The sequence below is a fragment of the Phalangium opilio genome, unplaced genomic scaffold (assembly GCF_054372755.1).
Source record: "Phalangium opilio isolate 3A_F unplaced genomic scaffold, DU_Popi_V2 ptg000031l_1, whole genome shotgun sequence".
Lineage (NCBI taxonomy): Eukaryota > Metazoa > Arthropoda > Arachnida > Opiliones > Phalangiidae > Phalangium > Phalangium opilio.
This window is the reverse complement of record NW_028324158.1, coordinates 12,698,119-12,721,593: the sequence shown is the minus strand read 5'-3', so window position 1 is coordinate 12,721,593 and position 23,475 is coordinate 12,698,119. Positions and strand designations below refer to the sequence as shown.

The 23,475-nt window shown below is 39.3% G+C and overlaps 1 protein-coding gene and 1 long non-coding RNA gene across 10 annotated transcripts in view; one reads left to right on the top strand and one right to left on the bottom strand.

The window, feature by feature from the left end:
* Positions 1-23,475, top strand: part of LOC149690706 (uncharacterized) — a 179,398-nt gene that overhangs the window by 103,797 nt on the left and 52,126 nt on the right. For both annotated transcript variants that reach the window (XR_016383782.1, XR_016383783.1), the window contains one exon: positions 23,227-23,311. This is a non-coding gene — a long non-coding RNA (uncharacterized LOC149690706). The remainder of the gene's footprint in view (positions 1-23,226; positions 23,312-23,475) is intronic.
* dac (dachshund family transcription factor) overlaps positions 1-23,475 on the bottom strand; it is a 132,948-nt gene that overhangs the window by 69,936 nt on the left and 39,537 nt on the right. For 2 of the 8 annotated variants that reach the window (XM_089870304.1, XM_089870299.1), the window contains exons 2-4: positions 21,492-21,575; positions 20,860-21,008; positions 10,290-10,710 (exon numbers count right to left, since the gene is read on the bottom strand). In XM_089870304.1, coding sequence (XP_089726430.1) covers positions 10,290-10,710; positions 20,860-21,008; positions 21,492-21,575 — 654 coding nt within the window. The remainder of the gene's footprint in view (positions 1-10,289; positions 10,711-20,859; positions 21,009-21,491; positions 21,576-23,475) is intronic. The other 6 variants (XM_089870301.1, XM_089870300.1, XM_089870302.1 and 3 more) reach the window with 6 other exon arrangements.

Below are 23,475 nucleotides of genomic sequence, written 5' to 3'. Positions count from 1 at the left end.
ATTAATCTTGCTCTACCGTCCCAGTTTAAATCTACCACGAGTGCCAAGTTACTGGGTGGGGTTTTTTATATCGGGACTTAGTTTGGTAGGTATTGAAGGTTTTTAATGAGATGAAATGACTCCAGAAGTCGAGTTGTCTAGGATGGGAAGACAAATGTACTTTTTCCTAGTCGTATAAATATTAAGACCAGTGTTAAGCCAACCTGCACATATATTTCTTTTCTTAAAATCATGGTTTTTTAAAATACACTGGTTATGGTGTTTCTTCACTTTTCCCCAGCCAAACACGAATAAAGATAATAAGATCCACCAAAATGGCGGCGAACTCTACAAAAGGCAAGGCTAGTGGGGGAATGCGCCTGATTGGTTAAGTGGGACGTGACGTTTCTAACCTTATCACAGTTAGCTGCCAAATGATGGTATGGGAAATTCCATGAACGACACTTTATAACCAGTGTGTTAAATAACCATGTTTTTCAACCCCAAAAAAGGACGTGAAATCTGCATTCGCTACGATAAAGTCAGTTTTTTTTCCACCGGCATTCACCCTCTCTGTTTCAAAGTTAAAACTTTACCCTTCACGGTTTTTCCTAGCTCGGGCCCGGCGTTAAGCCTAATCTTTGTTTCTGCTAATGGTTTTTCGGCTTTTCCTTATGATAAATGAACTGGCATTTTGACGTTTTACCCACCGAATCCCGCATGCAACCATCCTTTCCTGGAAACATTTTTTTTCCCATCGTGGGGGACAATCCCATCACACAGTTCTGTGTCGAACGGGAGGGGGGACGGGGGTAGAGAGATCACGTGGGGAGTTTATCGTGAAAGGGGTCAATATATCAGGGTCAAGGGGATATAATCATGTGAGCCGGGGGTCAATTTTTGCGGTCACTCCATTAAGATACCATTTTTCCCTTCCCTACTGGAATGATGGTCAATTGACCTGGACTTGTTCGCATTAGAATTAACATATCTTTCCGCCTTTTATCTGTATTTATTCTAACCGAGTCTGTATTTGGATAAAGAGATAGAAATAACACAAACGTATAAACCTTTCTCCGGCATTACGGGGATGCGGAGGATGAAGAGTGGGATTGGAAGAGGCTGCGGAGTGAATACAGACAGACAGTCGGAGTGAGACAGCGAGAGAGAGAGAGAGTTGGAAATGGCACGCTATGATAAATGACGCGAGTGACAAAGAGAAACAGAGCGAAGGGACCAATAAACGCCATCACCAATCAGGGAATGTCCTTGCTATATACTAGACCTTGGGCTTCCACTTCCCCTCCGTACACGTATCAACTCCCCATAGAAAATAATGACAACAATAGTTCCACATTGTCAGAAGAAAATTAAACTAAAGATATTTATCGTTTAATTGAAATCAACCAATGGAAGTTTTAATATAGTAGAAAATAATTATAACTTCGGTATTAATTTATTTAGAGAATAGCTTGAATAGGTTGGTTGCCATGACAACTGCCTAAAAAGTAACTCTTTTCAATTTTGGCAAATGTTATCTTTTAAAATTTATATTTCGTTCTACCCCCCTTCAAGTGGATGGATTTTGGAGCTTATTTTAAACAAAGATATCGTAGGGTTGTAGGCCTATAACTTCTCACTCAAAAACTAAACAAATAGAATTCATCCTGTCTCTCGCACTAAGTACTTAATTCACATTCACTTTTGTCAAGAGATAGGAGGATACAGATGCCAGATGGCCGCCTCCGTATATAATCTGAAAAATTATATTTAAATATGTCATATTTAAATTTTATTTAAGTCAAATTTCCAAACTCGACGCCTGAATATACTTGGGTTTTCAAAGCACGCCTCGTCTGGCTTTCTCCACTAAGCTCCCAATTCTTCTCATAAACTTATCGAGCTGTTAACGGTTCTGATCCACAGCAGCCTTTAAATAAAGAGGCAGCTAGTGCATGGGGTTTGGGGGGGGGGGTTAGCCCTCTTTTTTCCTAATTAAAGAGGAAGAGGAGAGAGACGTTCTCCAAAACGAAACGAATCAATGACAATTTCGGATGAACACAGAGAGAGAGAGAGAGAGAGAGAGAAGAGTCTCTCTCCTCATTTAGCGCGCCGCTCGCGAGTATTCTCATCTTGAGCTTCCTTTTTCTCCATCCGTCGTTCCCATCATCCCCTTTTTCTTTCCGTCCAAAAGATGCCTTACTAATTAAATTTCCTACCAATTTTTTTCATTTTGTTTCAACGCCGATGAGACAGACGCAAAAATTTTGGGAGAGGACCCATCAGAGTAAATAGGACAGCTTGCGTAAATTAGGCAATTTTTTTGTCTCTCTTTCTCTTCCATATATTTCATATTCTCCTTTAGGATTTTCTTTGTCTTCTTCCAACAGAAAGACAAGATTGTATCAAGTACTAGGTTATATATTCGTTTCATTCTGGGAATTCAATGGTAGGGAATTGGGGAATGAATTGAAACCAATGGGGGAAAAAAAAAAGAATTTACACATTTCTTTACGTGATGGGGCGAACACCCACCACTTTTCATTAAGATCCGATGGGGGTTTACCCCCGGTCGGTCCCCTCGCCATATTGACACAGGGTGACGAAGGTAGGCGCGAAATGTGTTTACTGAAGCAGTTGGAAAATGGATTATGATGATTTTTGTAGGAAGAAGGAAAGGAATTGTTCTTCAAAGTTTTCCCATCATGTTGGGAAACCACTTCCATCCTGATCCTGACATTCGTGAACAGTTTAAACCCCCCCCCCCTTATATTTGATTATGATAGAGCCAGGTCTTGAATAGTAATTGGAATAAAATCTATAGGGTTAAAGGTCAGGCTGTATTTAATTTCTACTTAATTTACCATGGACTATAGAGATGTGAAGTTCGAAATGAACTTAACGAACCATCCCGCAGTGCAGTGCGACATAGTCACAAGCACACGTCTCTACTTTATATCTGATGTCCTTCATATCATGACACGCAAACTGATAAACCTATGTTTAGTCGTTGTATATTTTTAGTCTATTGGCCTAATTGTTATCTCTAGTCCAGGTCTAGTAGAATATGTTTTGCAGCACGCCTATACTTAGACGCAAGGTAATTAAACAGCAAAATGAATGTGCATTTCAAACTATATATGTTGAAGTTGCGAGAAATAATTTTTTATTTTTTGCATTCATATTCTTTTGGAAATGAATGGAGTTTTGGGGTATTTGGGGGTATGGGGAGGTGGTGGTACACTTCTTAATTATGGACTTGGGAACGAAGCGGACCCCTTTTGTTTCTGGGAACAGAAAAGATTACATTTCTGACACACTATACGACCCTCGATGAGTTCACATACACGTGCGTGGCGCAGTGCAGAGCTGCAAAAGCTCGGCTCCTTTTGTTTAGATTTTAGATTAGCGAATCTTTCTTTTAACCCGTCGTCGAATAGTCTCTTCCATTCTATTAACATCAGAATCCCCTTGTCTTCAAATTAAGTCCCGCGGTACAAAACCAAAGTGTAAGAAAAAAAAAATTCCGTGTCAACCAAACCCCTTGTCTTGTCTCGTGTATATACACCGACCAAACCAACCAAATTTCCTATTCAAATGAATTTATACTTTTTTTTTTCATATTCACCAAGCTTAAGAATTCCATCGGCAATTTCACTAGGAGTTTGCCTTGAATTGCTGTGGCAAATTACGCTCTTACTAGGCTTAGTACCCTTTCAGAGTTTTTGATTAATTAAGATTTAAATGGTTTAGTGGCAATTTTAAATTACTTATGAAGTCCTAATCCTGTTAACCCAAAAATATTCAAATTTTTCAATTGCAATATTTATTTAATGTCATAGTGTTAAACTCGGTGCAAGTTCAGGATGGTGTGCTCGTATCTCAATTAGAAGTTTTGTTAGTAATCCTAGGTGTTGGCCTAAGGACACTAATGGTCCCAGAATTATTCTCTCCCGGTAGCTAGAATAGGGAATAGGACATCTGCCGCCTGGCAAGACAAAAGAATTAACGTTCAGGGGAAAAACTACACTTCCTACAATATAAAGTGTTTGATGGCAGAGAAAAAAATTAGTTTGGGGAAAAATAGACAAGAGGTGGGGGAGGGGAGGGGGAAGAGACGGAAGGACAGACAACGCTCGCAGCTAATTGAAGATGTCTCAATTGTCAAAGGGACCTAGACTCTCTCTCTCTCTCTCTCTCCTTTCATACAGATTGCTAAGTCCTCTAGCTAAATACTGGGTTTTTTTCTAATATGCTTTTTTTTCTTGTACTTTGCTTTCATCGCATCTCAATGATGTTGGGCGGAATTTCAAATTCCGATTAAGATGTTACGTCAAAAAAAAAAATATTTCTCTTTGAAATTTAGATTTAAATTTTTGTCCCGTGACATTTTAATTAATTTTTTTTTCGGATTATTGTCATTTGGAAAAATAGGTATAGTTTTTGTTTATACTTTAAAGGTCGAGTCCGAATAGTTGTCCTTAAGTTTTTTAAAGACTTTTTAAAAACTTATCTTAAACTATTTTTAAACTGAAAAAGAAATTCCTTTAAATCCTTTTAAACCCGTAGTATTTTTTTTTCTCTCCCTCTCTTAGAATTCTTCTCTTTTTCCTAACCCTTTGAAAAATCTTGGGTAAAGAAAGTAAAATTTCTTTTAAAGAATCCGATCTTAAAAACGGACCAATGGTTGATCGGAATCGATTTGGGATGAGGATGAAGCGACCCCCGGGGGGGGGGAGATGAGGGGGTGCATTAAAAAACCGTTTCTCTGAAAATGGGATCCTAGGAAGCTGAGAGAAACTTTCTTTTTTATATCCCCCTTTGCCCTCTTTTTTTTTCTCCTTAATTTTGGTTTTGAAGGGGGATGGGGGCGAAACCCCCGAAAAAAGATGTGGTGCAGGGGGGGGGGGTAGGCTTTGTAGAAATTAACAAAATGTTTGTATAGAAAAAAAGAAGACAAAAATTCAATTCTTGCACCTCCTTCCCCATATTACTTTCTTTTTCTTTAAGGGGGTGTTGGGGGGATGTACCCCCTCGCAAAGAAGAAAGAAGTAGTTCTTTTCTTTTTACCAAATTCCGTAGACTCTCGCTTTTGTTCAGGAATTTATTGAACTAGCTCACGTCGAACCTTTGTGATTCAACCCAACCCCCACGCTGCTATGAAAAAAAAACCCGATTCTTTCTAGATCCGATAGGCAATTTTAGGGAGGAGGTTCGTCAGGGGTGTGCAGTCGTTTTTGCTTAAAGAAATTCAATTGATATTCATTATCAAATTTTTAGTTTTTTTTTTTTTTTCTTTCTGGTGGTGGGGCTATCCTTTCCAAAAACCCACCATCCAACTAACCCATCTCGCCCAGCATCTTCCAGGCATCCGGAGCCAGCAAAGGCTTAGCTTTCTCTCTCTCCTCTTCCCATCATCTCGGGGTTTTGTTTTCAATGCAGCTGGCATTGACGGGCAGCGAAACCTTCCTTCCAGGGGTTGAGTTAGAAAAGTTGAATAAAAAAAAAGGGGTAAGATTTTTGGGGCTAGAAGGGGAAAAGTATCTGACATATCTCTCTCTCTCTCTTTCTCCCTTCTGACTCTCTCTTTAGTTTTTCCTGAAAAAGCTCTCTCTCAGGTTCACACAATCTGGGGTCTCGTTTTACTATACTACCCCTTTCTTTTTCCTCCCCCTGTAGCATCTTCAGAGAGATGTTGAGGATTGGGGGGGATGAACATTGAAAACACCACTTTCTTCTTCTGACATCCGTCAGAAATGTGAAAGGGTTTTTGAATCTCATTGTTTCACCCCATCTCAACACTAATTTCTAAATGATATGAAAGATATTAATAAAAGAATGAGGGTGAATAAAAAATAAAACTCCGATACTTTAATATTATATTATATAATATCTTTTAAAGGGTTAAAACCTTCTATGGAAATTTATCAATAATTTTAGCTTTAATATTCAGAATTTTAAAATCGAATCAATATATTTTTTTATATAAATATACAGTGGTTAGCTTCCAATATTAAATTGTTTTAAAATGTATGAAGGAAAAGGTTCAGTATCTCGCGATGGGAACCGAATGTGTCAAAGACACGTGGATGCAATTTAAGCTCGCAAATCGTTTTAAGCCTTTTCGCATATATATATTTTCCTTTTCCCATTCTGTCTGTAAAGACAGTAATTTCAGTTTCATCCTGTACCCATTTCATTCCATTGTCGGGTTGCCGGAATTATTGGATCCCTCTCTGTTGTATCCTAAATTTGAGGGCCACTAATTAAACAGAGACTCGTCGTGGTTCATAGAGTCTCAAAAATCAACCTTAGAAACGTAACATTTCCCTATGGAAAACTGCCTTATTCTTTGTTAAATTCTACCGATTCTAAGGTTAAGCTTATTTTAGGAACTAGTTCCTTTTCCATCTATATATAAGAATGGGATTGGGGAGTGCCGGAGTGCATGGCCTTTTCAAAAGACAGTAAAAGAGAGCTACGCGCTCTCTTACTCTCCTATGGTTCAATTTAATTCGTAGATGGAGTTAAGAGTTGGTGTGGAGAGAGAGAGAGAGAGAGAGAGAGAGAGAGAGAGAGAGAGAGAGAGCACGTCATTTTAACCTAGTCTTGTTTATCTTCAAACGGGAGTTCGGTACGGCTATAGTTAGGCCCAAAACTTATATATAGAGAGCGGGAATTCTATTTGAATTGTCCCCTTTCGCTTAATTAAATTTCTAAATGCAGTTTGCTTGCAGTTTTGCCAGCGAGATGGGCTTGGATAAATTCTATCTCCAGTTGTTAAATTTCGCTTCTAACTCAGTCTACTTACTATATAGGGATATTATACTGGTGTAGAGGATTTCCCCCCTGAGTTCTCTATGGGGATTCTATTCTATCTACTATGCCAATTGCATTAGACGCAGCGCAATTTAGAAATGATTAGACCACCTCGTAGTAGTAGGGGCAAAGTTTATTATTAAAGAGGGGGGTGAATTTATTTTATAGTTTTGTATGTTTAATTAGGTTTTGTAATTTAGTTATAGCGAAAGGTTTTAATATGAACACTGAACTCCATTCCATTTTCCACGTAATTAAATTTCAATTTTGAATTACGGTGGTACGTATAAGGTTTTTGTAGTAGTTTTAAAACTTTTCACACCTGATATTTTAATTAAAAAAAAGTATTATTTTAAAAAAAGGGGATATAAAACGCCAGCTCATTTTGACAGCTTCTAAGCTAGAATAGAAAGGCACACGCATGATACTATGCTGAGGCCTAACGGTAAAAGAACCCAAAGAAAGGGATGATGTTGAAAAAAAATCACAACAGGCATAATTATACAATCCTTTCATTCCTAGAGATACGCGAGGGGCAAGACACTCTTATTTCCTTGAGTATGGTTTAACTTTAGTAAGCGTGAACGACCTAATCCGCCTAGTGACTGACCCCTCGGAAAACCTCCACGCGCTCTCGTGCTACTTTCTTTCCATTCATGTACTGCATTTCTAATCGTCAGCTTACTATGAATTATATAAATTTCTAACATGAATATTTACATTGCAAATTATTAAAATTACCATAAAAGTTCGGCATTAATCACGTGATGATAGGGTAGTCAATAAGTATAAGTTCATATAGTAAAAGTAATTATTTTCATGGGATAATTTGAATGAATTCATGCATGCATGGTACGCTATCTTTTTTGGGTGCCCAGTTTTTTCCACTCTCCGCATAATACTCTTTTGAAAGTGTTACGGAAAGTGTTGGTTGGTGGTGTTAGGTGGGGGGGGGGGGTGTTTAGTGTATCCTTTTCTTAGCGGGGATGTACCCCCACACCCTCACCCTTTGGGTCCCCGTTATTGGGGGCGCCCGCTCGCTGGGTGACGAATTAAAACTTCATTTATCTTCCACTCGCACCTTCGTTCTTTTTCGACTCCATCCCGAATTTGCCACCAGTTTCATAGTACTCTCCGCCTTAGTACTTAACCCCGTGGTAGTGTAATCTACGACTGAAATGGTCAAGTATCGCTTTGCAGCGTTTTAAACATGGATTGTAGGGGATTTTTAGCCTCGGTTTTAGGGACAAGTTAAACGGGGTTTATTTATGGATTTTTGTCTGTTCCGATGGCACGCGGCTTAGCGCGCCATTTCTACACTGCACGCGGGGTCGCTAGGGTTAATGAGGCCCGATGACTCAGTTACGTAGCGAAGCGATCCTAGCGGCCCAAAACAAAAGGAACAATCCCCTATACTACCCCCCTAACGTTTCTGCACACCGAATTGAAAAGTAATATTAAGCCTCGGAACAGAATTATACGCTTAAGAACTATATACTTTTTTCTATATATATATTTTTATGGTGTTTGCAGTATTGTATGCTTTGGAAGTAATACCAAAATGGCGCCATAGTTGTAACAATACGCCGTTTAAACTCCCCACCCCTTAATGGAGGTGCAAACCGCACAAGAATATAATTATTCATACAAACAAGTTGCAACACTCGTTCAGTGTAAAATCAGGTATTACAATAAACAAACAAGCTTTTGATCAAATCTTTACATGGAAAAATTATAATCAGATATTTAAATATAAACCTGTTAATCCTTTACTCCTCCATGCTTGTTAAAATAGCGTAGATTGGGGATAGGGTGAAAGGAGAAGGGGGGTTGCGACGGTGTTTTAAAACTTGTTTATTCTAAAAGCTAACTTGTACCCCAAGAAGATAATCCTTGTAATTTTAAAACCTTTTAAAACCGGCGACCATATATACTGACTATAGCTATACTACACCAAAACCAAAAGCGTTTCGTAATTGGGTTTCATCTTAGAAATAATATGGTTGAGGTCAAAACGCAAATTAATAAATAAATATTAGATATTCGGGTTCAGGCCGCGCGGCTGTACAACAGTAAGAACAGGAGACCTCAACCATCTCAACTTACAAAAATTCATAGTAATCCTTTTGGAGTCTTTAGGGGGTTCGAAACTTGTCTCAATTTGACAGGGGGGGGGCTAGAACGAAACGGCGTAACCCCCCCTCCCCCACGGTAAGGATTACCAACGGGTCTCGATAATGAGTATTTTGTGGGAAAATTAAACTAACGTTAAGGGGTATAGCACCCAATGTCACTTGACCGTACTTGCTAAGTGATTTCAATACATTCTTTAAACCTTTTGGTCTGTCGTCAACCGATATGGGTTTGGTTTCAAAATTTGCATACGGTTTTGCTTATTAATTCAAACCTAATGAGCTATGAGTTAGGCCTTGGTTTCAAACTGTTGTACGCATACATATTTTCTTCCTTTTGAAGATTTGGATATTACCTAAGGGTTGTGTTGTGTACCCTTTAATGCAGCATTTTATATAAAAATGTCAAATTGAACACGTTTCGAGTTTGCTGTAGAGAAATTTTGTGTAGGGCGTTTATTAAGCCTAAATTCGATTCCAGTTCAATTCAATTCATTTTTGGGCAAAGCGCTTGTACCTGTACATTCGGCAAGGGAATAGATGATATTAAAGGGAAGGTTACGTATTTATTGAATATTTTTCGATATGTCAGCAATGAAATCTCGACTCATTTTGCGTTCCCTTTAAAAGGGGTAACAAATTTGATTTGCTAGTTGGTACTGTAGCAAGGTATAGTAGGAACAATACCTTCATCGTTTTAGTTTCATTTTTATATCCGGGGGTCGCGGGGGGTCACGTATTTCCCGCCTTTTTTGGAACAATTCCCTAGGATCAAAGATGCGGGGATTTTTTTTTCCGACTTTTGCTTTTCGTAAGTACTACAGCGGTAGTCAGAAATAGTTGGCGTCAGAATCTGGCGATAGGAAAATTCTCTTTTCATCACATTAACAAGGCGAGTGTTAAGCCTTTTTTCCAGCCTACCGGCATGCATGGCCCCCCAAAAAATCCGAATGACCCCTTTCTTTTCCCTGCAACACTCTGAATCTCCGCAATCAAATTATATTTTCTCTCAAAGAGAATCTCTCCGGAATTTGTGTATGTGTATGTGTGTGATACGATGTGATATGATAGAACAAAAAAATTGCTTTTAGTCTAGAGGAACCCTTTTGGGAAAGAATGGATTGGTGCTGCGTATGATCTCTTTTTTTAGTTGGGCAAGGCGGTGTCCCTTTGTAGGATGAGGGAAATGTTCCCAAAGGTTTAAGGAATGGTTTCATTAGATTATACGTAGAGGGTTCTGTTGTTGCCAAAAATAATCATTTAAATATATGCTTGAAGGTTGAAGTTCATAGGGGGGGTCAAATTATGGGCGCGCAAATATGTGAAATCAGTTCAGGAAAATTTGAATCAGTTTCTTACCTTGATGAGTTGACCCCGTCCGTATGTCCTTGTGACCTGTCTTTAATGACTGAACCGTCCGTCCTGGAGGATGGGTTTATGTTGTTGGAACCACCTTGGGAGGCGTGCTGTCTGGAATTAGCGGCGACGGCGGCCGCAGCCGCTGCAGCCGCCGCCTGGGCGGCCGCCGATGAAGACGAGGAAGATGAGGATGATGATAGTGGTAGGGTCATCCCGGCGGGCAGGATGGATCCGGGGGGATTGCCCCCGTGGGCGTTGGGGTGGTTCAGCGCCATGAAAGGCAGCGGGTTGATGTGAGGAGAGGTGGCGGCCGCGGCCGCCGCCGCTGCTGCCGCTTGGGCCGCCGCGTGGTGACTGTAGCCGTTCGGTAACAAACCGTGCTTTTCCAATCGTTCACCTGTTGAATAGAAATATCGGCTTTCTGTAATCACAGTAATGGGGTGAGAAAAACATGTCATTAGTTCGTTCGCAACAAATCAAATACCATTGGCTAATTCTATCCATTCCCCGTACACTATCTCTTAAGCATAGACAGAAGTATATTAAAAGGGGTGAAGATTCCCTGAAGTTGCAAAGTTTACTTATTGCAAGGCGTTTGTATGATTGGTTAATAATGCAAATAGCGGGGAGTTTTCTAAAGTTTTAATGGCATTTCGTGTAAGTCTTTCATTAAAGTTACTTCCTGAATCGGTGATACCCCTCGACTATTGGGGGGAAGAAGCCCCACTCCTCTTCCTTTTTGGAACTATCTACCATTAAATCATCCCTCAGTTTGCGATGAAAAAAAAAAAGATTGAACCATCTAAAATGTACTCTATTTCAACTCCGAATTTGGTTAGAATTCAAAAGGGAAAATTGAGAAAGTTGGTCTACAACTTCTAGACTTCAAATCCCGAAGGAGTCAACATTCGAGTATTTTTATCGAAACAAAAAGATAACTAAAGTTGCCAAGTATTTTTCTGGTTATGGTTGTTGAACTAGGGTCGATTGTCTGTCCCGCGCAATGCAGTATGGGTAAAGGGATCGAATGAGGGGGTAGGGGAAGAAAAGGAAAACAAGGAAGCTAGCTCTGTATGGCGCTCTCCTGTACTGGAAGATAGTCTAAAACGAAAGTTATCTCTTATGGGCGCTTCGGGTTTCTGGTGCTCATTTATCATTGTCACTTAACCATCAGCGCCCGGTACATAATACAGATGTACCTACACTACACTACACCACCGTCTATCGCTTCCTTCCTTCGCTTCAAGCCTACTTGCGTGTATATATATAACTGGGAAACAGATATCACCGGGCACTACGGTACTAGGCATGTTTTATCCTATTCAAGTGTAGCTGCTAAGCCTTTGTCTTTCAATGTCAAGGATTATGGGGACACGTTGGAAGCAACCCACGCATTGAGGACCCAAATGTAAACTACATAACCAGCCAGGATTGCGTCAAATGCATTGGGAGGGAGACGGATAAAATGATGTGCTTAGTTACTAGTATGATTCAGTGTGTTTTTCTTTGTCTGCTCATACGGAGTTAACATGATGGTTCAAATTGAACCGTTGGATGTAATTAATTGTTATCTAAGATTGAAATTTGGGACGTTGTGATTTGATAGTACCATCTGGGCCTTTTGCCTAAACATATAGCTACTCTACTAAAGTTAACAAGAGAGATATGTCCGTGTCCACTCTCGCGCTCGAGTGACATCTGACAATAATAAGGCCACATCACCACCGTAGGCGCTACCCTGGGATTGGATCTTTTTTTTTTTTTTCCAAATCATCCTTACGGCCACTTAGAATAAAAAGTTTTAGCTTCCCGGTTTATTCTCTGTCCGGGGTTTTTAGCCTAACTTGATATTTACTTTGTGTCGGACTCAACTTGTTTGCATTAAGGGATGGGGCGAAGCAGCGCTTATCTCATTGCAGACCTCTTCTGCTTCCGATCAAACACGGAGTGAAAATCGCACAATGAGATCCTATATATGAAAAAACGTTGCGCCGCCGCTAAATTTTTCGAACGTACTTTTTTACCATCCTTGTATAAGTTCTTCCTGACGTTGGTTCAAAAATGGATGGCAGAAGTGGAGCGCGGTTTGTAGGGGAAATATACTTTATGAAATCTCCAAACCCAAGATTCGACTCGTATAGCTAGCTAAAGCTCCTTTTTTTGGGGGTCCTAAAAACTCTCAAGTTGCTTTCGTTTAAAAATCGTTTCCATGAGAAAATTATATAATTTTTTTTATCTATTGACTGCACGTGAATTTAATTCACAAACTGAATCGAACATCTGGTTTGATCTAACGCAATTAACATTGAGAAAAATTTCAAAGTATTTTCTACAATTATCATTGGGTCCATGTTAATTTCTATTCTTGGGCTTTGTGGGCCAGGCTTGAAAACTGTCCGTCATGCGTCACAATTCGGACGTCTTTCTAACTGCAATTTCATTGATTAGTCTAGCTCTTGTCACAAAATCCGCCTAGGCTTATAATTAAAAATAATTCACGAAATGTCTTTTGCAAATTTCTCAAAGCGCAGATGCGATTTGCGTTCATGTTGAGCAAACGCAGTCAACCAACGATCACTTCATAGTGTTTGGGTCAAGTTAATTGAATTCGGGGCCAATTTTTTTAAGCCTAAACTTCCTCGTTTTACGAAGGCTACACCTCCAATCCTCCCCACGCTGCAGTTTCGTGCTTGGCCATCTTCCTCTCGTCTCCTTCGTCAAACAGACGGATGGTATCGTGTTTAAAACGTTGCCCAACTCGCGTCACTTGTCCCTAAGTTCGCCTTATGAACTATACCAAGTCCAGTAGGTTTCCCTGGTGTAAAGAAGGTTCAGGTAGATGATATAGGGATGGGTTCTCTTTACGTAACGGGTATAGGCTTTCCTCTCCGTCATTGTTCCCGCGGTGAAGTAGACGTGTCGGGGATAGATGGACTAAAACGGACGTAGGACTCAGCGTGTTGCATTTTCTGATATAGTTTCTAGAATCTGTCCCGAGTTCAGTTGTTCCATTCGGTGTTCCATTCGGTATGCTGGCCAATCAAGGGCCTAAAGTTCTAGGTGGAGTTCTCCTTTTTTTTTCTAGATATCTTTAAACATCTGGCAGCTAGCTAGTGTTTGTTAAAACAACTGCTTCTACTCTCTCAACATGGTTTCCTGACAGGACACCATCGTGGTTTTTTTTGGGGGGGGGGGTCCAATTACTATCACCAAAATTAATTAAAATATAAGGCTAGGTTTTGTTCGAACACGGAATTATAATTCTACAAATTTAAGATTCAATCGGATCTCATGAAATCAGTTTAAATTTTTTGGTCAAATAATAGGTAGGGGCATTGATAATATTTTATTTGAACCACGTGATACGTATCTATGAAGTTATGCAAATGGATGGAGAGAGAAAATTGGGGCCCCTATCAATCCATCCCATCTTCAAACTCTCAACCCTTGTTGTCAATACGCCAACCCAAAATGAAAATGCATCATCACTGAGCTTAGAATGACTTTAAGTCATAGTACAAGTGAATATAAGATTCCTGATGGGATGAACCAGGCAGGGATACCCTAGTATAACACTATGAGGGATGGTACCCAACTTTGAAATGACATCTAGGGTCCTCATCCTGTGATGTATGCCTATACGTTAAGGTTTTCGAGTACAGACCTAAAAAACTGATGCATTTTTCCCTGTGTCTGACTCACTCTTTCCTCAATGGGGTTTTGCATAGTTGTTCCGTTATGGGGTCTACGTACCCCCAATGCTAGGTTATAAAAATTCTAACTTTGCCAAATCTAGAAATACATACATACATACATATATATTTCAGTATATATTTAATTTGCTTCTGACGTGGTTTGTAATGGTTAGGCGCGAGGGGAAAACCCCCGTATTTTTTTAGCGCGACAACTTTCCCGCCAATTTCGTATTAAGGACATAGTGTATATACGTTTGTGACAACGGATATCGAATTAGCATGGGAAGAAAAGAAACGAGAGAGAGAGAGAGAGAGAGTGAACGGGATTGAGGATTAAAATATGACGAGGGAGAAAACCCGCGTTGTAACCCCAACCTCTCTTTAGTAAAGGGGCACGTTATGGGCCCCCAAAATCCATATTTCCAAAAAAGAAGAGGGGTTGTTTGTAACCATGTATATATACGATTTAGTTCTGGAAAAGAAAAAAAAAATGTAGGAACATATCGATATTTCAACTTTAGTATTTACCATACCTTAAAGCTGGACTTAAGGTATGGTAGAGGTATGAAAGACGTGGTTTAATAGTATAATTTCAACTTAAAATATACCTAGTTGAGGTAAAAATATGTAATCTTATACGTGCAAGGCTTAACAAAGCTCGCGTATGATTTTCGTCACGTATTGCTGCTTTAACTAAGCCTTTTTCGTCCTTCATACCCCCTAAGGAAAAGTGTCGACACCATGGGACACAATGGAAATTTTTATAAAACGCCTTGTCAAGGATTTCTTGGTGGGACATATCCGATATCCTGCATGATGGTGGTGGTAGGATAATCCTCGGAGTTATAATAATAACGCGTCATTGATACCCGAATCTAACACGATACTCTCTCTCTCTCTCTCTTCAAGAAGGAAAATTATTCTTCAAGATATGGATGGGCCTCTTTTTTTGGGTTAGGGGATTTACCATTTGCATATGAACTCCTTCTCTTGGCCCAAAACACGTGTAATACCTGTAGATATGAACCCCTTACTCTGTTGACCTATTGGATTGAGCTTAGAGGACCTCTCTATGGACACTTCCGGGATATATTATTCAAATTGATGGTTCCAATTGGCCTGCCTTCCATGCAGTATGCCAAGGTTGTTTTGTAGCTAAAGTGGTTTGCTGCAAGCAAGGTACTCAAATGCTATAGATAATTGAATAAAATTTCAAGGAAAGATTCTATATACCCTCAATCGAATTGAACTGAACCTAAAAAGTCTGAAATGGAATCGGACAACCGTAAAATTAACGCCTGAAAGATTTCTCCTCCTCGAACCAAGAAAGAAAGAAAAAAAATTGATAATTTCCATAAAAATATTTTTGAAATTAAAGAATATTCAAGCCTTCGATTGAGGCCCCTTATCTAGGGGTCCCTTGGCATAGTGGCATCTAGATCTATAGTGTTATCCCGAATATCATTATGTCCTTAAGAAAAATAGGGCCCGGAGATCTACAGATCTAGGAGAGGGGCCCTCCTCGTCATATACTCGCGTCACACACACTATACTTTGTGTCCCGGAGCGAGCGGGGGACATCGGGAATTTTTCAATGGGACAATTGGAAAGAAATCAAATTTGCATAGTCAAGATGCTATTCTATGATTTCTTTCCTTGTCATATTATTCGCTCGCATTTTGGGGGTCCGGGGTTTACCGGTCCCCACTTGTAAGAACCCGATGGTTCCCATACCATTCTAATTCAACCCCTAGTATCCTCCGAGGATCGAGTGAGTTGGTTGGTGACTACTGTTATTTCCTATGAGAGCCACAGAAATATTGAATAATTACTTCGAATTACGTACTTCGATGAACCGTTGCGTGTCGAATGCAACCAACTCTTTCTTGGAACACAATTGAAAATTGGATATAAATTATTTTATTACGAGTTTCCTCGCCTTCATTGTGTAATTCTCAATACCTTGGAGGGGTGAGCGAGCTCCTTTTGCAAACTGCGCCAGTTACAGAAAGAGAAAGTCGACATTCCAATGATACATTTTTTATTTCCAACTGGGGTTTCCCTATTGTAAGGTTATGATTTATGAATCGTACAAATCTAGTTTCTTTGAAATCCCCGTAAGCGACTTCCTGGTTTTCTGGTTCACCTATAACCGTTACGACTTTTTTTGTTGTTACAAATAATGGAATAGTAGGTCAAAAATAGACCTTATGACACAATTTCAACGGCGAAACTTTGCTAATTAGTTGAATTAAGAAACGAGAGGGGGGAATCCAAAACCTTTTGATCACTGATCGCGTGTTCTAACTTAAACCCAAGGGCGTTTAATTATTTTATTTAATTAAGGGAATTTCTTGAAAATTATCCGCCTTGTTTGTGAGTAAACAATGCATGCTTAAAAGGGGGGGGGGCTTTGTTTTGTTGTTAATAGATTTATGCAAATTATTTTCGTAAGAGTAAATACGTTTCTTAAATAAATTAGTGACAGTTCAGTGACCTCAAATAACTACGAATTTTTCTTTCTTGTTTTGCTTTGCAAAAAATTGGAATAAATCAATAAATACCACGAACGCGGCCCTAACAAGCTTCGAATTCAAAAATATTTTCAAAATTACTTCTAGGCCTATATGAAGTTTATTAGACAGTGGACAGATTTCTATTCTAAGATAATGAACTGAAAAAAAAAGGGACAAAATGTCTAAATCTCGCTTTTACTAACCAGGGCTAAGCCTAAAAAATACAAAATAAGAACTGTTTCTTCGGTGGTTCATCGTTTCTGTCTTTCTTGAAGTTATTTGGCGTTTATGGTACGTTGCTTCCAATCGTTCGGAAGTTTTGTCAGTGATTTCGACGTTTGACGTCTGAAGAAACGACCGGGAAAAAAAAAGATCTTTCAAATAGAATATTTTTTTAAGTTAGGGCTAAAGATTTTTTCCTTTTTTTTCTTTTTTCCAAAACTATCTATCAGAAGAATCTTCCAGAATCTTTTTCTTTCCATTTCATCTCTCGGGATTAGTTTAGAATACAACAAAGATGGCCTGATGGTACCATTCCCGAGGGGATCTATAGTACCATCACCATGACCACCACCACAATCCTCTTGTGGTCGGTTTAGGATAGCTCACCCAAAAAGAGCACACACACATTCATAGAAATTCATCTCCCGCACTCACTGTCTGACTGCGCTCATAGTTACGTTCCCGCTTGGAATTGTGGGACGATATATTTTTTTCTTTTCTATTTTGGGTTTCTGTCTATTCATTGAATTCAATTCCATATTGCATTTTGCCCAAGTGCATTATGGTTAAAAAGGGCCGCTCGTATCTTTTATTGTATTCCACTTCCGAAAGTTCAAATAGAGGAAAAATACTTAACAATGGAATCATCCTTACCATTTTTTATATATATCCACCTAAGGGTGGGGTTTAAAAGACCCCCATTATCAGAAGTCAAAAAATGAATTCGGATATTTGTAGAAGCTCATAAAACTGAAGTATTTTGCTTTTGCGGCAACTGAAAGTTCACAGTGATGTAACGCGAGTATACTGAACACTAAGGGAACAAAAACTGTTTACAGTTGACATGACGCGTTTTACTTCATCGTAGGAACATCTTGGGATATGTCGTTCGTAATATTGAATAGGACTGACATCTTGTCTAGCGTTCTCTAAACTAGAGCTTTTAAGGGGGTCGTCTAAATTGAATTTCCCCCAATTTTTGTGGACACCTGGGAACCGTTTTGCGTGATGCGAACGATTATAGGACATGGGATGAGTTCCCGACAGACTTTTGCTAGGTCCCGGATGATCTGATAGCGTCACGTTGCCGCCGACAGGCTTGCCAGGCCACCGCATTCCCATCAAAGTTACCCAAAAGAGAAAGAGAGAGAAAAGGGCACTCGACTCTTTTTCTGTCTAACCTAACCTTTCTTTAATTTTTTATTCACTATAATTCTTGCTTGATCGTGACTTTAGAGTTTAAAATCGTTGCTTGATCTTTATCCGTCTATACCCATTATGAATTCATCGTCTTTTATGGAGTTACAAGGGTTTTTTCAAGGGTTCATCCTGACTAGAAATCCATAAGGGTTTGACATTTATGAACTGCATGGTCATTGAAGCTTTAAGTACTTGCGTCATCCTTATCTCAGTTAGTTCTTTGTGTCTCGCAGCCCTAGCTAGAGTTTCAGTTGGTAAGGTAGTCTGTTATTGTACGTTCATGTTTTGAAAATCTATAGCAAGACCATTACATTTTAAAATCAATCCGAGAAACAGTGAAACATTACTAAAAAAAAATACTCGTTCTGCACCATTAATATAATATAAGTAACCTGTTCTAAGATGAATCGATAACCAAGAAACTGCTGGTTCTGGTCTGCGTGCAACCTCGGTGAACACGTACCACGATATCCATCCACGAATTTTAACCCGAGAAATACATATATTTTTTATCTCATTTTCAAGAGTAGCTAGTCGGGCTACGGCCTCTCCTCAAGTCCCGTCACACTTTTGCCCTGTCCATTCCGTCATGGGCTTTTTTAATCCGATGGAGAGACCGCCGGGTATACTACACCAACTACCTTATCCATCCTCCGACCCTAACCGATGTCGCCAATCCAGTATAAAAAGATTCAGAGTCTCGATAAGAAGACCAAGAGGAGAGCGAGAGAAAGGATGGGTAAATTTATCTCTCTCCGCAAAGTGTCCCTTTCGGGGGTTGATATCCATAGACCAGTGTCCTGTCTCCGACAAATTAGGTTTGTAGCGACGTCGAGGACCCGAGGGGGGAAGAGATATCCGAACAAGGCAACAGAAGGTGACCGCGGCCGGCTACCGTTAGCTATTGTCGACATCACGAATAAGTATATAACCACCGCGTCCAACCAGGATAGGCACTTAGACAATTTCCCAACCAAGCTACCCACCAACCTCCATTCCATATTTCGCGGGACACGTTGCCTGTCCAAGTTATCAGCCTCAAATTGACGTACTGTAGTCATTTTTCGAGGGGATATATACTACACACACACACACACACACACCCCTTTTTCGAGATGGAAATGGTGCCAAGAGACTAGGTACATTTTCATCGCGTTTTCTAAGATGATTTGCTACTGAAACCGAAGCTACATCGTAGGGATTTTTTATGTCTTCGTGGACGAAGTACATGCTCAGGTTGGGATGAAGTTTCTCCTTATCTTCCTACACTATAAGATCATCTTCTTGAGTTGCTCAACTCAAGTTCCCTTACGAATTAAGGGGGGAGGGGTAGGGAATGATAAGACACATCTTCTAACAATAGCATCGGTCCACCCCCCTCCTATTGGTTGTCGTATAGAGTCTATAACCAATCCCCTTGCGCAATTATTATGTAGGTAAAAATAGCCCGAAGCTTGCTTTTTAGCCATCTGGGCCTCACGGGAAGTAAAGTGGACAAGAACAATGACATACTTGAGGACCAATTCGATCTGACAAGGCATATAGCTACCCCATAACCCACTACCAACCGACCCATCCCGAGTTTGCGTTACGTTATAGCCTAAGAGTCGTATACCCGAACCATCTGCAGTAAGGGAAAATTATCACACTCTGACCATCATCACACCACCAACCCATGCACCCCACCTTTCCCAGCGGTGTCAGGTAACCCAAGGATATGTATGTACCCCCTGTACCTAATCGAATAAACGGTAACCATCTTGGATGACGTTATTCGATTAAATAATCGATTATATTCCCCCCCCCCCAACCCACCCTTCTTTAGGCTTAGCTTTCTTGGGTACATAGTGGTGGTATAACCTTTTCTTCAATACTTCTGTATAATCCATCATTTTTGTGGGGAAGTTAAAGGGGGTGAAACGGCTGTCTGCAAGCTACTATGTGATGGGGGGCCGTTCGAGATGTAGGAAGCAAGCTGGGGGGGGGGCGCAGTGAGATTAACACGGCGATTAGGAACATCGATCTGATCATGCAAGGAACGAAATCGAAAAGAAAAGACAGACAACTAGTAGCTAAGCATAAATCCGAGGGATTGGATACTTATTTTTTTAAACTTATATTCCGTATATGGTGTTGAAATACATATAAGTATAATTTTTGTATAAATTTCCGACCCCTCGTATTTAAGAAATTTTACATTCCCATAGTGAGAGAAAATAAAGATTTTTAAGTAATTTGATCACCGTGGAAGTTTAAGAAAAATACCTAGGGCTATTTTTTGGTCAAATGTTTTTTTTTTTTTTTTTGTTGTTTCCCAAAGATCTCAGTTACTGTACGATATATCTGTGATTTTTTTTTTATTCGCGCCGTTAATTTTCTCACCGTCTGTAATCTAATATCTTAGTGGTAAGTTAATCCGGTAATCTAGATCGACGCCTTTCATCGCTTTTTAAGATAATTTAAGATTAAAATTCTGACGCCGAGTTTATAGTTTCAATTAATTTTCTTTAGAAAAAAACATTTTTATATAAAATTCTTTACAGAAATAGCGGGAAATTAAATATTTTTATGGGTAAAAAATTGTTTTTTAACTCGACACAGCTGTTACTTCAGTGGTTCAAAAACTTGACCCTAGCGCGAGGGGTTCATCGTGGGTTTTTAATAAAACCATGCAAGGCTTAGCGTTTTTAATAATTAGTGAATATGAAAGGGGGTAGTGTAATTAGGTATCTAATTAGAGTAATTGTTAATTATTTATTGGGAATCATCGACTGACCTTTGCACCCTATACTTAACATATTTTAGGCTTAGGTTATTTCAAGGGCTAGTGCATCTAATAATTATATATAGGTTGAGAAACTTTAAAAATAGTTACCGTAACCCTTTATAAAAGTAATAGATATAAGTAATATTATTAATGAAAAAATGTGCTCTTACTGGAAATGTGTCCGTTTTCGTATCCACCGTACTCTCCGTCAATTCGTCCTTTCTTGAGAAGGCCGGCGTGTGTGATGGAGGAACTGGTCAGTCCCACCATGGACGCTCTCTTTGGTGGTCGGCCCGGCCTGCCAGAAGAGAAGACACACCTGTTGACAATTATTCAGGCTTAGCCCTACTAACTCGACGAGGCTCTCACACCAACGACACCCAACAACAACAATAATCAATAGCCACCAACAACAATTAACACCACTACTAATTACCAAATCATAATTAAATTAAAATAACTCAAAAAAACAGAACTGAGAATCAGGTATCATGTTCTTCATTCAGTATTATATACCAATTGGGGGATTTACAATTAGCCGAGGTGTCGTTTTTAATGCGAGAACCCCCCGAATTTTGAATCTAATCCCCATTTCCCCCCCCCCAACCCCGGGGGATTTTTATAATTATTTATTTATTTAATTTATTTAATTATAATCAAAATAATTAAAGAGTCACATTGAAGCGATGCCAGTATTATATATATAAATATATATTGAAAAATAAATAAATGAGGGGGTATATATACACTTTGTTTATTTGTTTGTTGTACTGTTTATAATTATTTGTTTGGAAGGACTTACACTGGCATTGCCTCGCCGTTATATGCCTCCGTATCTGATCTCGCTGAACTCGGCCCAAAGTCCGTTTTCCCGAAAGGTAATCTCCTGAAAATAGATGCAACATTTTCAGAATGGCATGTTTACTCCCATGTCCCCGCGTTTTTAAACTAAAATTAGCAGACGACGCTTATATATAATATGTATGTATGTATGTATGTATATACTTTTATAAAATCCAAATCTTCTAACCTTAAGTTAATCTCTTAGTTACTACACATTATTCTTAAAGAGAGTATAAAACACATTCGAAAATAATTGTTTACTATCTTCGTTCTCTAACTTATGAGTTTCTTTGGCATTGCAATACAGAGGCAACTAATTCAGGCGTCCATTTTGGGGGTTTATACCTATATACTCCCTTTAAAAATCCGTAACCCATTATAGATTTATTCGCAGCGAAATTTGAAATAAACTTGGTTTTGTTATTAGAATTGGGAGAAATGAAAACCTACGAAATTTTTACCGGCGCAGCAAGGTTTATGTTACGATTCCCCTTTGAAAGTAAGCGATGTAGGGACGTGTATTCCCCTGTATGGCCAATTTAAGGGGCTATAGTTATATAAAGCTGGCTGCGGCATATCATGGTAGCAGCGTACGTCAAAAGACACCGTCGCGTCCATGCAACTTCCCTTTAGGAACATAAACTTCACTATGGTATGGAATGAAACGACTCTCGGAAACACGAAAATGGTCACATTATAAGCCTTGGGTTTCCTCTGTACATCTCTCTCTCACTCCGCGTTATGTTCAACTACATATATATATGTAGAAAAGGAATGAACCCCTTTTAGCATTTTACACAACTATAATTCGAGCTAGGAAAGTCGCGTTCGCATTATATTACCAACTGCGACGTGTACAGCGCCTGGGTTACGGTGGATTCAATCGTAATGCGAACTCGTATTGTGGTGCCTATAGGAGTACTTTTGAGTCTAGTCGCTCGTTTTACAATCGTGTAGGCTGTCGTGGGCAAGGCGCGTTACGCGTGAGACCATGGAATTGAGCAGAAATGAGTCAGAGCCAGCTTTTATAACCTTTTCTTCCCTTTCATGATTTCGCTCGTAAAACTTGGAGCTGCGCTTCAATTTAAACTCTGGGTGTATACTTCTTCCATTTGGAACTGAAAACGTAACCCCCTAACTCGTCGTAAGCGGATGGAATCGCATTGTACTTACGCGTTCCTCCTCCTCCTCCTAGATTCTAAAATGGCTTTAATACACGCTCCATCTCACTACCACTCGGAGTAAAATACCTTAGCCCCAAAGGTGTATCTCAATTACGTTTAAGTGTCCTGGATTATACCTTCAACTCTAGTGTATTTTAACGATGAAATTGTTCCCGGGCTTATAATAACTTGGAGTAGGTTTAATTCAAGCAAGAAAGGATTCTCGTGTCTTTTTCTTAAGCGACTGTAAAATCTTACTAATAGACTGTTCAATATTCATGGGGAGAATTTAAGAAATGTTCTAGACTGGTAATTTTTTTCAGGGTGACTTTTACGTTCGATGGTTGTTATGGGTGAATGTCTATAACGCATTCCAACAGGAATAAGTACTTACAAGTCCCCAGTCCTTCTTTTATGGCTATAAATTTCATTTTAATTGTCGTTCAGTTTAATAATTTAAGTGTTTTAAATATTTAATTTAAATAATTAAACTAATACATAATAATTTTTTTTTTTCTATTCTTTTCATAGATATAAGAAAAAAATAAAGGACATGACATGACGATTTGGTTTAAATTTCAAGTTACTCAAGGAACGTCACTGCGAGCTTAAATTGGTGAGTTAAATTCATACTTTATATACTATACTCGCGTTCGTAGCCTAAATTGGACATATTTTGGGCACGAGGTTTCGCGTTTCATATATGACAATTTTGGCGTCAAAATATTTTGGTTAACAAGCTTGGATATACCACACCGAACATTGGTTTCAATAATAACT